Below are 16,953 nucleotides of genomic sequence, written 5' to 3'. Positions count from 1 at the left end.
TGGATCTGGGTGGCTAGTCCCTGTAGATGTCTAACTTAATAAATCCCATTCCAACTGTCCGCTTCAGGCTTGAACCATCCCTAGATGTGCAATCCCTACATTGTATTTGTAATTCACAGTAGTCCCTAAGAGTAGCATAAAAATAGAAGGAAAAAATGGGAAAGGCAAAGAAAGGGAAAGGCAAGGGAAAGAGTGAAGAAAACAGAAGGCAGGGAAAATGGTGACACTAGTAGCAGGATGTAAACGTGGAAGGAGATTCGGGTAAATGATCAGCCACAAGGTAGGAAATACTACACAGGCTTCAAATTGCTGGTGTACAGGATTGCTAGAGAGAGATCAGGAAATTGGGCAGTAGTAATACTTCTATGTAAATGTAGATGTTCCAACTAACAGGACATTTCACTAGGCCTTTGTTGGTTCCCTAAGGAGATGTCAAGCACTCAACCTACATTTTGTTTTCCTTCATTATTTCCCACTATTTCTAGTTGAAATCCTTCTTGACAACTTTGGCTTCAGAATCAGAAAGTTTCTCTATTGTCCACTTACAAATTTTCAAAGAGCTCTACATCTTCAGTTATGCTTTTCTGCATGCTGAGCTCGCCTCAGGCATGTTTTGTTCTCCTGGAAATTCGGCTGATCCTTGACAAAAGCTATGCAGCAAAAATTGCTTTGCTCGCTGTGACGCTGACCAACACCACCTCACCGTGTGCTTGTGCTCCGCCACCCACCTGCACCCGACCGCTGCCTTTTGTTACGCGCTCGGGACGCGCGCTTTGTTCTGCTCCTACAGCATCCTGCCAAATGCCATCCGAGGCCATCCGAGGCCGGGGCTCCTGCGCACCACCACGGCACAGGCGACAGTGGCTTGTTTCATGTGAACCACGTTGCACTTGCAGGCTTTCCCGTGCAAACGCAGAGCACTGCACATGGATACTAGATAACACCATTTATTCTGACGCTGTATCAGCGCCCAGCGCATCCTCCGCAGGGCGCAGGCGAAGGGACTGCCCTGCACAGGTTTCTGAACAGACCGTCACGAAACACTCGCTTTGCCTCCTTTCCTCCCTTAAATAAAGCACGGCCTGCAGAAAATTCCTCTGGAAAGGAGAACGAGGCAAAGCAGATGTGGGGGCAAACGTTACTCTGTGCTGGCAGGGAGGCGCCGCAGACCAGCGCCGAACGCGCCCCGCAGGCCTCCCTCGCCCCGCGCCGCCGCGCCGGGAGGCCCGAGGCCCTCAGCGCCCTGCGCCGGCCCCGCGGGCTCCGGCCTAGGCCGCGCCCGGCACCCCGGCCTAGCGCGGCGCCGGGCCGCCGCCACGGCCCCTCCCGCCCCGTGCCGCCCCAGGGCACAATGGCCGCGGCCACCGCGGCGCCGGGGCCGCCCTCAGCGCGGGCGGGCGCCGCCGCCGCCGCCATGCCGCGGCCCCTCCCGCCGCCATGCCGCGGCCCCCAGCAGCCCCCGCGGCGCGGCCCCGCCGCCGCCGCCGCCGCCCGGCCCGCAGCGCCCGCCCGCGCCGCCGGCGGTCGCGAAGCTGCCGCCGCGCGCGGCCCGCCGGGCGCCGCGGCCTGCGGGCGGGCGGCCGCTGGTTGGCGGCGGGGGGACACGTGAGGGGGGAGGGGGCAGCGGCGGCGGCGGCGGCGGCGGCAGGAGTTTCCCCGACAGCTGGAGGTTGCGGCGGCGGCTCCTCCTCCCGGGTCCCCGTTAGAGACCGAGCCCCCGCGCTCCTCCTTATTGACAAACACACAAAGGGCCGCGCCGCGCCGCGCCGCGCCGGGCTGGGCACGCGTCTGGAGCCGGCATGGGAGACAAGAAGAGCCCGACCAGGTAGGGGCAGCGGCGGCGGCGCCTCCGTGCCGGGCCCGGTGCGCGGAGCGATGGCGGCCGGCGGGGCGCCCCCGGGGGAGGCGGCGGCGGCGTGACGGCGGCGGGTCCCCCCCGCTGGGTGCGTGTGTCTCCGCAGGCCGAAGCGGCAGCCGAAACCCTCCTCGGACGAGGGCTACTGGGACTGCAGCGTCTGCACCTTCCGCAACAGCGCCGAGGCCTTCAAGTGCATGATGTGCGACGTGAGGAAGGGCACCTCCACACGGTGAGTCCCCGCCGCGCCGCGCCGCGCCGCGGGAATCCGGCAGCCCCCGCAGCCTGACCCCGGGCAGGCCCGGCTCCCCCGGAGCGCGCAGCCGGCCGGCGTTCACCGGCTGGGAAGAGCTTCCCCCCCACGCCACAAAAAAAGAAAGGATTAAAAAAAATAATAACTGTCTGTGCGGCGCAGACGCTGCGCAGCCGAGCCCCTCGTGAGGGAAGAGCGATTCCCCCCCCCCCCCCGGGGCACTGCTAGTTGGTTAAAGCACTCGCCTGGATTAATACCTTTTTTTTTCTTTCTTTCTTTCTTTTAAGGAGTTTAACTTCATCTCCTTAAAACGTCATTTTTACCCTCCCCCCCCGCCCCCGGCCACTGCTTGCTTTCATCCGCAGAACTGTTTTGCTCCCCGTGCAGATTTGGTGGCTCTTGAGGTGGATAGTGACTCTTGGCTGTTTAGAAGGGAATTGCAGATGGACTGAATTGCGCCATGTGGAAGCGGCACCCTGAAAAAATCAGTGACTTCCCAGAAGGGCCTTTTTTCTGTAGCACCCCTTGGAAAGCTTGCAGTGAATTAACTAGTTCCTGCATATATCTGTATTGTTCAATATTACAGCCTAAATGTGCGCACTCGGGGAATGGAGGATTTTCTGAAACCAACAGGAGTGCACTTGTAGTCTTTGTGTGCTGGCAGAATATTATTAAAGAATCCTTTGTTGTGATTATCATACCTATTGGCTAATCCTGTCAGCAAGAGAAGTTTAAGTGGCACTAAAAGTTGCAATCCTATCAAAAGCAGCAGTTACATTCTAGATATTGTTCAAAGCAATATGGAGTATGAATTACAACAAATGTTACATATTTGAAATCAAAAGTGCAAGGTTAAGTCAAGTTATTTTACAAGTAAGATTCTGCTTTATTTCTAACACTTACTTCCTAGACATCTGGAAACCTGAAAGAATGCCCAAAGTCTTCTGATAAGTTAGTCTTGAATACTAGTTGATTTTTTTAATAAGAAAATTGGTGAGAGATATGTTCTAGGAGGAAGTGTATCTATCACATGTAACATGGTTTACAGTCAAGAATGGTTTTGTATTTATGGAACAAATAGGTGTGTATGGATTGATGGTATTCAACAAAATAATACTGCTGAAAGAGTGAATGCAAAATCTTTAAAACAGCACAAATGCAATTAACAGCCTTTTTTAAACCCCACTCAGCTTTCTAGGCAAAGTCAGCTTAAAATAATGTTTTGTCCTACTGGAAGCTCGGTGGAATAAAAGCACTAAAACTAAAAAAAAAAAAAAAAAAAAAAAAATGTGGAAAAAATAAGCAGATAAACCAGTGGCCTTTTCTTTTCTTTTTGAATATTTTGAGAGCACAGTATGGAGTTTAATTTTTGGTGTCCCCTTCTTCCCTCACAGTGTTTTGATATGCGGAGTTTTAGTTGGTGCATTGATTTTTATTTCTCTACACAAACTCCACAACAAATATGTAACTGACTATGAATTTCTTTTTCCCTGTAAGATTTAAATGGGTCACACTTTCATATGTGTACGAAGTCCAGGATTTACACATGGCATGAGATAAGTACAGATTGCAGTTTTAGAACAGGCAATTTTAGGCCCCAAATCTGAAATTAGTTTTGAGCTAGTAAGTAGACCTTTGTGTCTCTGGAGAGAATCATTAGGGTGCCAGAGACACAAAAGGCCATTTGGGTGGTTTTTTTTTTTTTTTTTTTTTTTTTTTTTATGAGCTAGAGTCTAAGAAACCAAATTGGGGCCCTGTTAAAACATTTGCTCATATTGTCTGTGCAGTGGAGTGTTTTTCATCAATGTTGTTCAAAATAACAATGCTGTCAAGTTTAGATGACCCTAGGAATCAATTTTTGTCTGGCCTATCATTTTGAAATTTAATGTTTATATACATTAAGCTGATGCTTCCACAGAATTTTTAGTGTGCATTAATTCTTTCAAAATTTCTATTGCTTTTTTTTTTACACTGATGAGATGAGACCTTTGTCTGTAAGACATTGCAAAACACTTTTTGTTTTGTTTTTTCTTATTTTTTTTCTAGTTCAGAGAATCCTGTTTCTTTGTGGTGGACTTAAAGTCTGCTTCTGAATATTAAAATTCCCAAATGTGAACATGTGGAAAAGCAGGCAATTGTAGTGAAGATGAGTATATTTGAAAGTCACAGGAAATTAGTTGTAAACTTGTTTAAAACTGTTGTAGTTTTCATAGTAAATGTGTACAATTAACTTTGCATGAAATATTTTCAAGTTGGTGTGCGGTTTCACTGTTGAATAATTTCTTCTCTCTGAAAGAGTTATATTTTATGCCAAAGGCTGGACGTGGATTATGGTCTTGAAAAACTGGTGGAATTTTTGACATTAATAAAAATGATTCGTATGACTTTTTGATTATATTTTAATATACTTCTAAACTGAAACAGATTGTATCATAGAGTTAAATTAACTTTGTGGCAGTATCACTTTGCATGGTTAAAGTGGTCTGTGCTTGGATGGAAGACCTCCAAAAGAAACCCTGGATGTTGCAAGAAGTGATGTAAGTGATTCCTGAGGTGGCAGGCTTCTCCTTGGGTTTAATGCTAAATCGTTGTCCCAGCATGGTGCTGGAGTTGAATATGCTATGAGTCAGATGTAAAACTACGGTCCTATCTGCCAGTTAAAAATCCCTTTGCTTTTGCTGTAGAACTGTTGCCAGACTTTAATTTGGTAACATCATCAAGGTTCTGAATTCTCCCTGTAGATACAGCTTTCTTGTTTACTTGCTAACCTAAATTGTTCTGCATTGTTGCTTGGGTACTGATAAATTACTATGTTCCTCTTGATAGGAGGCTATACTGAATATAGTAATTTTCTATATGTGACCTTTAAAACATTTTGAAATTTTTCTAGATGAAAGATGTTGTATAAATGTAAGGAACCTAGGGCTGTAATAATCATTACTTACTTGGACAAATCTCCTGCTGAAGTTCATTAGCAGTATGAGTAAGGAATGCTGAATAGAACCCTAACATACTGTGGTATAGAGGGTACTGGTAAAGAACTATATTTAGGTTGCCTAATAGTTTCCATGATAAAGACTTTGTATGATCTCTTTGAGAAGCTTTATTGTTTGCAAAAGCCATTGAAGTTTGGCAAGAGAAAGAGTCCTTAAGCTAAATAAGTGGTTTGATTTCTTTGCCCCATGAAATTGTTTAAGTTTTGCTGAGACGTAAACACTTGAAAATCATCGTTTCCCCTCTGTTACTTGCGTTGTACAGAAAAATGAAGTAATAGAGCACTCTAAAAGCCCAGACTAGCACCACTGTAAAAGCAACAGTGGCAATGTTACTATGCTGGAAACCCTGGAAGTGCATTATTTAGCTCATGAGGATGTTATAGGGGGTTGCTCAGTCTGGACTGACTCTCACAACTATTGCTTTCCCAAAAGAAAATTGCCTCAATGGGCATACTACCTCTTCTTTATTTCTTTCCTTCCTCTTGCTATCTGGCACTATCTGAATTAGGGGTATGTGAACACAGGTATGTGAATGCAGGCTGAATTTCAAGAATTGGGCTGGATCCCTGAACAGGCCTTATTGCACCGAGCAATTGCTTTCTCTTTTCTTTCCTCCAATATGGTGTGTCTTTTTTTTTTTTTTTTTTTTTTTTTTCTTGTCAGGTAATGGTTGCTCATGTAATTCAGACATATTACAAAGCCAAGGGTCAGAGTTTCAGTCTTGCTAAGAGGGCATACTGGGACATAGGTACAGAAGAGGACTGGGAAGCTGCATTTACTTCTCCATCCCTTCTCTCTTCCTTCTTCCCCTAGATCATACTAACATTTTATTATGCAGATAGAGGTAGAGCATCCAGAGTTTAAAATATCTCTTGCTTTGCACCTATTAATTTGGTTCTTACACTTGTGTATTGTGTTCTGGTCCGTAGTTATATGTTCCCATTCTTTATGCTGTGACAAACTGTCCGTTCAATTTAAAGGATGAACACCCCAGAGAGTATAAGGAGAGTTACAGGTGGCACTGCAAATCTGGCTTTTTTTTTTTTTTTTTTTTTTTTTTTTTTTTTTTTTAAATTGAAGTGCTTGGTGTGATACTCTGTTGCCTTCTTTTGACATCAAGAAAAAGCAGTCTAGTGGGGGGAAGCAGTATGGGATTGATTTCTCTCTTTGGACTTGATAGGATTCTGTAATTTTCAAATTAGCAAAGTGGACAGAATTCTAGAGTATATTTTTTCAAATATTATTCTCTAAGTTAATAATAGGAGAAGGACTATTGTACAAAGGTATAACGACTATATGCTTCTTATGCTTTCAGTTTATTTATGTATTTTTTTAGAACTACTTTTATTGCTGAGTTTAGATTCAGTAAAACCTTAATCTCCTGAACCTACAGAACTAGTATACGCTATGCAAACCCAAAGCATTTTTCTTCCTTTTGATGAGAGGAAAGGGGAGGGCAGGGAGAGTAAGGAGACAGAAAACAAAACAGGCACAAGTGGGCTTCTGTGAAGATACATTTTGTAATATGTATTCCTTTCTCTGATAAACATGTTGGGCCAGTGGCTATATGCAACTTCATTCACATAAAATAGACCCTGAAATTTGTAGCCAAGCTGGAGTAGGCCATCATGAGTTAGGATGAATATCTGTGGGATTGGGATGGATGCCTCTAACACTTTGAGATACATATTCAGATACACACATACATATACAAATATGTGTGTGTGTTTGTGTATATGTATATAAAAACCTAGCTGAAGGAGGGCATATCTTGCAAGTCCTATGCGCTATCGATCTCCATTACTGTGTTGTTCCTTTTTTCTTGGCTTAAGGTATGAAAAGCTAACTTTAAATCATAACTAGATAGAAGAGATAGTCAGAGATATAAGGAACTTGGAGGCCATCTTTGTGTGCTTGCTTTATGTTTGATGTATGCTCCTTGCCTGCACCCGAGAATGTGGCCATTCTTTATATGCATGCGTTTTAGAAATGTATGTTGACAATTTCAGAAATGCAAGATACAGGTCTCTACTTGAAGCTCTCAGAAGTTTGTTTTATGCTTTGATAAGCATAAATAAAATGCTTAATTTTTTATCTTGGATATCAAGGTCACTTTTCTTCAGGAAAATATGTGCAATTTGTTTAGTCATTTACCATCTGGATGTTTATAAGCACAAATCAGTTACATTTAACCAAATCTGGTATTTGTACTTTTGTTGAAAAGCAGTAAGGCTCAGGACAGAGAATTGGTGCTTATCTCGTGTATCTGGTTTAACATGTCTCTTTTACAACAGCTTGTTAAGGACTCTCTTCTGCTTTCCAGTATGTAGCCTCTGTGTGTGTGCATGCGCGCATGTGTGCGTCAGGGGTAGGTTGCAAGGGAGAAAAAGAGGAAGAACCAGCTGTCATGCTGATTTTACAAGTACAAGCCTAAATCAAGCTTAACGTACTGAAGAGCTGTTCATTGTATATAGCAGTTTGGAAAAGGAAACGTTTATAGGAGTGAAGTGAATGGGAAAAATGATATGTAATACGTACTTTATCAAGCTCTGTATTACAAGTCTTATGCTGTTAGGAGAAGTATTAAATTATTATGAGGAAGAACATTAGTGAATAGTTCCCTTTTAGTCTGTGTATAGTCATCAGATAATCTAGATATTCTGAACTTTAAATCTTTTTTAGATAGCTTTTAGAAGTATTCTTTGCATCATAGTAGGAATTATTTTCCCTGAAAAAATACAGTGACATTTTGGGATTTTGCGCAGGGGAATGTGAATCAGGTTTTGTTTTGTTTTCTCATATGAAATAAAATATTAATAAAATGGTTTTATTTTATGGGTAGACATAGCTTGTCTGGGGAATAAAGAATTTAACAGATAGTCAAAAGAAGATAAAGCTTATATTTTTAAAAGACTGCATGACCTGCTTTCTTTTTTTTTTTTTTTTTTTTTTTTTAAGATTAATTCTGTTCTTAAATCTGTGTAGCTTTGAACCTGACAGATATTTTAATACATTACTTTAAACAGCTCATGAAAAATGTGCTTTTGTTAATCATGAGCTTGGTATTTTTAATTTGACATTTTTATTTGAGTCTTCATTATTGCTTGCTTTTTTTTCATTTTAATACAATCACCCTAACAGAGTAAACTATATTTCATTAGATTTTAGGCTATGACATAGCAGGGCCTGTTTATGTTATCTAATGCAAGTCTAAACCTAGGTTAGTTGTTTCTTTCTTTTCTTTTCTTTCTTTCTTTCTTTCTTCTTTTTTTTTTTTTTTTTTTTTTTTTTTTTATCACATTCAAAGTGGTAGTCATATCAGCAGTCAACTTCAGCCTGCAATTTAGGTATCTGTCATTGTGAATGAGCCTTCTGTACATATATGTCTTACATAATTAAATAAATATACACAAACCAGAAAACAAATCGTCTCTTTCTATACAGCTTTGTCTTTTCCCTTCCTATAACTAGTGCTGTCAGAAGGTGTTCTCAGATCTTGTTGTGGAGTTAGCAGGTGTGCCCTCTGGAAGGCTTTTTTTTTTTTTTTGTTAGTGGGCACTGCAGGGTCAAAGGTAGGTTCTGGCAGTTGAAAATGGTTTGTTCAGATGAGCTGTACTTATCCAAAGACAAGATGTACCTATTTGTATTTGTTTTCCATGGTTACTAAAGTAGGAAAAGCTCTGAACACATTTGGATTTGTTATAGGGATGGCTCTAAGAAGGCTAATGTGTTTCTTAAAAATCACTTGGCTCATCTGTTTTGTCTTATAACACAAGATGGAAAAGGTCTTCCAGAAGGTTTAGTTCCCTGTATTAAAGGGCAGTCAGTAAATCTGGGCAATCTCTAACTGAGCTTTGTCCTAAGAAGGCTCCAGTGAAGGAGACTGTAACCTTTTTAGACACCTTATTTATTTCTGGTACCTTATCCTTGATGTTTTCCTAGATATCCAGCCTTTCTGTTCAGTAAGTTAAACTGATTTGTATATGCCATATTCCTGGTGAAGTAGCCAATATCCCTGTAGTTCTGTCGTTATTGGAACAGATTTCCATGTTCTCTCATCGTCTTCTCTCTAAATCTTCTTTCCTAGACAAACAAAATTACACTAGCTTTTTCTTTCAGGTCACAGGTTTCTTCAGTGTCTATCATATTTCTTTATTCTTGATTCTTCCATTTGTATACTTCTTTCTTACTACGGTACCCTCAAACTGTAGACAGACTTTCAGCTTAGTGTAGCTTACTTCTAGTGTAAGGCTTAGTGAGGTTATTCCTTTTCAAATTCTTGATAAATAATGTTGCCCGTTGCTGCTACCTTGAGTGAGGATTTTCCTTTTGTGCAATGGTATTGTGATATTGGCTTCTCTGTTTTGTGGTATGCTTGATCCGATACAATCTCATGTCCATTTGTGTTGCACTTTTACTTGGATATTGTCTGGTTTTTATGCGTTTGTCTGGCCTAACTGTAGTGCTTTGCACTGTCTTTCTTGGATTTTATCTTAAGTCATCCTAAATCAGGACTATCTTCAGATATTTCTCATGACCTTTCAGCTTGATGCTGTTTGGTTGTTTTATACTTTAATCCTTTGTCCAAATGACGAATAAGTATATTAAATAGTATACCTTGTAAAACCTCACTGTAAATGCCTTTCTACTGCTACAACTGATGATTGAGAACTACTTAAAAGAAATAAGAAAAAAAAGAAAGAAAAAAACCAGCCCTAATTGTGAACTTCAGTTTGGGCAACTTTATCCCTGTCATATATCTAGCTTGAGTGAGAGAATGCATTTCCAACCATGTCACAAGTCAAGACCTAGGACACCTACTGCTTGTCTTCTAGTCACTGGGGCAATTACTCTGTTAGAGAGAAACTAGCCATGTTAAGCCAGTTGGCTTTATCCTTTACATTGTTTCTAATTGTTTAAAAAAATTGTTCTAGGATCTTTCTGTGGTTAGAAGTTAGGCTGAATAACCTGCAATTTCCTGGATTTTTATTTACCTATGTTGTGATTTCTGCCCCCTGCCTTCTGTAGTACTTGATGACTTCTCCCTCTTCCAGTAGTTAGTTCTCTAAACAATTTGTTTTCTAGAGTGAATTTCATTATATGCTGTTGGCTGCCACATATAGCATTCAGTAGCTTTTCTGTTTCCTATTGTAAATTATATTCATATTCCTCTGTTTAATTTGGTTATATGGAATTAAACCTTTGTGTGGAGAATGAAGTAAAGAAGCCTTCATGCCATCTGTATTTGTTTACTTTCTATATTTGATAATGGACATACTTTTCCTTTCTATTTCCACGATTGTGTGCTTTCCTTTCAGACATTAGCGGTGAGTGTTTCAATATGTTTAGCTTTTTTTATTAGTGGAAATAGCATCTTTATTTTTAGTTCCACCACTGGTATTCTCACTTACTCTATCTTTTCTTGGTAAAATAATTAGCTGTCTTGGTCTGAAAGATAAATACCTACATTGAGCTTGCATACAATAAATAGAAGTCTTGCTGATAAGAAGGAAGCTCCCGTAGTATCACCTGTAGAATGATCAGAGGTTACATGTGCCCTGTGACTTTTTTTAACATTTATTCTTTATTGTTGTGACTGTCCCCTATTTCTGTTTATACCTTGATACAAGTGTCTATGCTTTTCATCTTGAAAGTCAGGTTAGCATGCTCTGCAGAAAATTTTCCTGGATGTATAATAAAATAATGTCTTCTCAGCTGATATAGTTGGCTACAAAATATTTTTGAAGTAGGCTACTGGGACAAAATATTAAGTGTACATTTTGTGTGCTTTCATGCAGTAACTTTCAGCTTATAATGGATGAGTAGTTTAAGTAGGACAGAGAGATGCTGAGAATTGTCTGTTTTCTCTGAAGTGCATGCCACTGGTATGTGGTACATTGATGTACAGCAGGCTTGAACTTGGAGAGTTCAGCTGCAAAATGTTGTTGGTAGGCTATCAGCCGGCAATTTCCACTAGAAATCAGGTTGACGACTGCAAGATATGACCTTGAAATCTGCTACAAGTTTTTTCTTGCTTTCTTAGGAGATTGGGGGTTTGGGGAACATGAATAACTGAAAACTTTCCTATTCTGACTTGCTGAAAGTTTTGGCCTCATCTTTAAACTTTTCTGTAAAGCTTGACTATACTATACCTGAACTGCATAGTTCAAATGACAGTGCTTATCAGAAAACGTATGAATTAATAAAGATTTTAAAATTTGTTTTAAAAAACAGAACTCTAAAAGCTGAAAAAAGTTGGTTTGACACATTCAGTGAAAGTTGTTTCATAAAAATGCTGTCACATTGTAAGCTCAGCATCATGAGCTGAAAATTCTGTATTTGACTGAAAAAGAAAGGAAAAATAGAAGTGATGATTTTATGTTATCTTCTTTGAGTATACTGCTTCCTTAAAGCATTATGGAGGCTTGGTTTAGGGGTAGTATATAGTCTCTTCTCTTCTTTAAAATGGACATCCCTGTAGCGCTGGATCTGAATGGAGGAAGTTCCTGGATGCCACAACCTTCTAGGAGAATCAAACTCGTAAGATACAAGGGAACAAATAAGATAGGTCAGAAATGAATTCTTTCCTGTTTGGTCACAAAACTACCTGTGCCAAATATTTACTCTGTTTTGTGCAACAATATCTGTGCTTCTGCATTGATATGAACCTCACTTTTTGCGTGTGTTTTTTTGCATAGGTGCAAGAAGCATCACAGTTTCTACAGGAAGGGGACAGAGGAGCAGCCTGGAGGATCCAATCCTTTGTGGGATTGGAAGTTGGGAGAGGTCACTTCCCCATGAATCCCAAGGATCTAGGGGTCTAAAAGACTGTACCCACTGCCTTCTCTGCAGACTCCCAAACACTGCCTCCTCAGGGGATGTTGTTAAGGAAATTGAGCTTCCTGAGCCCCGCTCATGTGTAGCGCACTGTCATCTAGGAAACGGGAATTGATTGGTATCTATGTTTCTCAAACAGAATGTTGTCGATATAAACATCACTTATGCTGAACATCAGTGAACCACATGGTTTGTGGCACACGGGGAAGAATTTTTAATAACAACATGTAAGAGGGAAATTCTTAAAAATGGTTGTTGAAAAAGTAGCATTTGTTAGCCGCTTTAAAATTATTCATGAAGGTGAATTTGGGCTTTCTAAAGACCCCGATGCAAATATTTCTGCTTAGGGCAGACCTTTGTACACTGTACCAGTCGTCTGCGGGAGACTTGCTGGCCTCATCTGTTAAATGCCATCTGGAAAATAGGGCATTCCCTTAAAGGGAATGATTAAATAGGGACAGTGCCTCAAGGGGTGGTTTTCTGCACATTTATACAGTGACTGATAAAACCATATGGGTTCTGTAAGTCTACTGATAGAATCAGCTTTTACTGAAAGACAAAATTGCTAGAAATGTGCTGAATGGATGAATTCTAAGTAAATGATTCACGCAGTGAAACAGCTAGGAATATCAAAACACTGGAAATCAGATCTGGCTGAAAGTTGGCGTTAAAATATATAGTATATGTGTAGAAATTGCACTGTTAATCTGTGATACACATATGGGTCTATATTTTTTTTCCCCCATACAGACCACTAATTCCATTGTTTGAATCATCAGAATCAGTCTGTTGTATAATTTGCAGAGGCAGTGTAATATACTGTTAACACTCCAGAGTATGACAGAAGTGATGGTAATGAGAAAAAATAATTTTGGGTAACAAAGTCAATTATTGCATGTTGAAGGTGCATTTAATCATGAACTGCCTCGATGTAGAAATAAAGACTAGTTTCTCACAAGGTGGCTTTGTGTGGTGATTAGCATGAGCACATTCATGTGACACTGCAAGCTAAGCGTAGTTTAATTTGATAGTTTTTATGCTACAGATTGCTTAATAGAGTACTGATGACTGGGGGAGGATGAGCTGATCTGTGTCATAATCCAAAGACTGCTTCTCCTGCTAGAGATGTAATTTAATTGCTAGCAAATACTGTATTTATTCTATAAGAAACGGTAATAGGAAATATTTTTAGATTCTCGTATTGTGACTTTAACTGCTAAGTAGCGTCATTACACATACTGCTGGCTTCTGCTCTGTAGACCACAGTTTGCAAGGTCTAATTGGCCACAATATTTGCAATACTACTTAGTGTATCCACGACATTTCTTATGCTTTCCCTTTTGTTTTAAATAATATTATCAATGTACTTATGCAGGAATCGATCATAAATTCCTGTGGATTCAGGAGGTAAGTTGTAAACCTGTTGTGGTGCTAAGGGGACAAATGTTTGTGCTGGGTTTTCAGTGAAGCTGAACAAGCAGTTTCCATAGGTTTGGAGTATTATTTACTTGGTATTTCAGGGATACTTAGAGGCTCTTTTTGCATAAGATGCTGTATAAAGAGTTTATAGGGTTTACAGAGCAAATGTGATAGTCCATAACTGTAATTTTGAAATACATTTTGCTAGACCTCAAATCTAGAAAAATTAAAAGGTTTTGTTAGTTTCAAAAATTGCCAGGTGGAATAAAATAGTCTCAAACTTTGTAGCTACTAACTTGCAAGTATATGGAGGGCATATTAAAAGTTGAGGGGTGTGTGTGCGCGTATGTTGAATTGTGTGACATTTCTCTCTAATTATTTTGGAATTATTGTTTTCTGTGTTGTCCACTGCTACTGAAGTCTGAAAAATATTTCAGGACATTGCTTAAAGTATTTACTGTCAAACTGATGCTTGAAAAATTCATTGTTGTCTTGAGGCATCTCTGTTGAGAGGTATTAGGAATAAGGATAAGGAATCTTTTTTTTTCCTTTGCTTCTGTACTGCAGCATTGCATGTCCTTAAACCTTAATGATAGAGATTTGTACATAAAATGGAATAAGTGGTCTAAAATGTAAGATTTAAACTTTGCCTTCTGACTTGAATTTTAATAAGATTTTACCATTCAGTATGTGTCAATTCAGTTTAATGACTGTTGATTGTCTAATTTATTATATGAGGACAGTTGTAATGACTTAATGCACATGTTTGTGTTTCAGATCTATCAATTTCATTCTGTATTATAAAGAACTTGAGTAACAATTTCTTGAGTCTTAGGAAATACTTTACCTATGTATTTGTAAGCTGTGCTGATAAGATTAGGGTGCTAAATTTAATTTCTATCCATTTATTTTATTTAAAGCTGCAGGCACCATTGTAACGTCTGTGTAAATATAGGCCTTAGCCTCATGACATATTTCATAGAATCCTGGTCTTAAAAATAAATAAAAAATATATATAATTATATGTTTGAAGTTAAGCTCTTCACAGGCAGAGATCTGCCCAAACAGGGAAGATTGGAACAATTACATATATTTAAAACTTTCTTCTCCTGTTTAGATGAAGTTACTTGCATTTGTTGGTGTTAAGGTCCAGTAAAGTGGGAGACAGATGAGGCAGGAAAGGGTATAGATGCAAAAGTCACTATCCTCATTGTAACTTCTTTTGCAGAAAGACTTCTGACAAAGAGAGAAGACGTGCTTGAGGAAGTGAAAATGTTAATTACTTGACACTTGTAAAGTACCTGGTCATCATTATATGGGAGTAAGAGGGTGTAGAATTGTATTTAAAAGAATGGAAGAAAGGGCCGGAGGAAAAGGTATTTAATTCTTAGTATCTTCTACTTTATGGTACTCCACTATTTGATGTGGAAAATTCTGAAATGCATATATTTCATTCAGGAGCCAATTAGACCTTGTAGCATCTAAACATCAGTCCATAATGGAAAAGTCGCGTTCCAAAGCTGCTTGTTGTAGCCTGTCCTGTAATCTTCAGAGCAGAAAGCTGTCTAAGCTGTAATCCAAAACTACAGTTAGAACTCTGCATAATTAATGTCTTTTTGAAAACACTCAGGAGGTGTATTATACTTCATTGATACAATATTTAACTATAGCTGTATCCTGTAGAAGTTACTTAAAAGCCATAGGAATCGTTCAAAGCATTCATGCTTCAGTGAAGATATTCTCCTAATATTGTGCATTATGTGAGTGCTCTTTTGCTAAAAAAAAAAAATCTGTCTAAATACATTTTTTCATATCCTTTGATGTATTTTGTTTTTTTAAAGAGCTGTTTACTGCAAAGAAACTCTGCAGGCATCTTTCCAGCTTGACTAATCCGTTGTTCCTTCTATGCATCTATTTGTAATTGAGATGAGAACTGAATGCTAATTCTTAATTTAATTGATATAATTACTGTGTTAAGATATTTGAGAGCATGGACCTTAGTAGTTAGAGAAGCGAGGATATGTGGTGAAGGAGATTTTGAGTAAGGACTGGGAAGAATACGATGATTAAGTAGAAAGTGTGCAAAGATAAGCTTTTCTTGAGGTTTCAGTAATGACTGTGAACTAGAAAAATTCTAGAGATTAGAGTATTACTGTGGATATTGGATTTCTGTTAGCTTCTTGAGACATTAGTATTTAGGATAGACCTGTGTGGAAAATGATCTTCAAATAAATTATAAGATATTTAAAGCCTGTACATTTGTACTGGGGAATGATTCAGTCTAGTAATGAAAGAACAAGGTAGGATTGGAATTATTCGATTTTGATCTCAACAAGATTCTAATGCATTTAACAGCATTCTGAAGTTTTTTTTTTTTTATCTATAATAGAAATATCGGAAAAATAAGATTTTTATTAGGATCTGGTTAAACCTAACCTTGTTAATTCCAATTGTTTTCTTTAGTTCACAACAGCCTATTGATTATTTAATTACTTAAATGGAGTAAACATTAGAAGAGTTCATATTTTGAAACTATTTGATTGACTGTCTAATATTAGGAGTTGATAATAGAATGATTTGGGTGAAGAAACAGTCATAACTGTCATTAGTTTGGCTTTCTTTGTGTTGTCTAGAGATAAGGAAAAGATGATAGAGGGTATAAAAAGATAAAGAAGTGAAACAGTGATACAGATCATAGAGTATCATGACAATGTGCAGTCCTAAGTGTGAATACCTGAATTGCAACACTATATAAGATGTAGTGCCAAAAAACATATGCAATATCTGCCTTTTATATATGAAGTTACACTATAAATTTTCCAAGAATGTGTTGACTTGTGTGATGCAAAATACATTTTTGCTGTTAGCAAACAGGTAACACATTTCAAAGAGGATCGTTGGAAGTGGCCCCCATCCTGTTATTTTCTGCATAAAGACCAAAACTATAAAAAGGGGATGACTGAACTTCATCTATTCAATGACCTGTCTTCTATTGCCAGGGATTATTCTCATTTCCATGGCAGTACACTACAAGATATAGACAAGTAAAGACTTTCAGTCGATCTCCTTGTCATAAGAACTGAATTTGCTTTTTAATTCCAAGAGAACTGAAGACTAGAAAAACTAAGACATGTTAATGAGGCACTTCTGATGTCGTTGCTAAATGAGGTAATAGCAAAAGTTGGTAAAAGTAGTACTAGTTAGAACAGGGAGTACTAGAAGCATGATTGAAATTAGAATCCCTTTTGAAAAAAATTAGAGTATTGTAACTCAGCTTAGCCAGAAATGCACAGATGTTGCGCAGTAGAAGATGGAAAAGAGATACCCAAGATGATGGAGAGAGAGGAACATATTTTTTTTAAAAATGATTTAAAGCTACAGTAACTTCCAGTTGAAGAAAGTACACGCAAGTTTTGTAGACTAGGCAAGAAGTGAGGAATTTTAAATTCTGTGCAGAGTGAGCTTAGAGTTTGATAGTGGCCTCTAAAAGCTTGCACTTCAAAAAGAAGACAGACCCAAAGGGGTGGTGGAAAGGAGGATAAGATATGATTGTCTCACAGTAACACTGTTTTTATTATGTGATATATATATTA

At 39.2% G+C, this 16,953-nt stretch overlaps 1 protein-coding gene across 1 annotated transcript in view; it reads left to right on the top strand.

The window, feature by feature from the left end:
- Window positions 1–1,595: 1,595 nt before the first annotated feature.
- YAF2 (YY1 associated factor 2) overlaps window positions 1,596–16,953 on the top strand; it is a 30,189-nt gene continuing 14,831 nt past the window's right edge. The window contains exons 1-2 of the mRNA XM_062583655.1: window positions 1,596–1,825; window positions 1,962–2,087. Coding sequence (XP_062439639.1) covers window positions 1,800–1,825; window positions 1,962–2,087 — 152 coding nt within the window. The 5' untranslated portion in view covers window positions 1,596–1,799. The remainder of the gene's footprint in view (window positions 1,826–1,961; window positions 2,088–16,953) is intronic.

Source organism: Rhea pennata, chromosome 1 (genome assembly GCF_028389875.1).
Source record: "Rhea pennata isolate bPtePen1 chromosome 1, bPtePen1.pri, whole genome shotgun sequence".
Taxonomy (NCBI): Eukaryota; Metazoa; Chordata; class Aves; order Rheiformes; family Rheidae; genus Rhea; species Rhea pennata.
The sequence above is the reverse complement of the archived record's forward strand: the minus strand, read 5'-3'. Positions and strand labels throughout refer to the sequence as shown.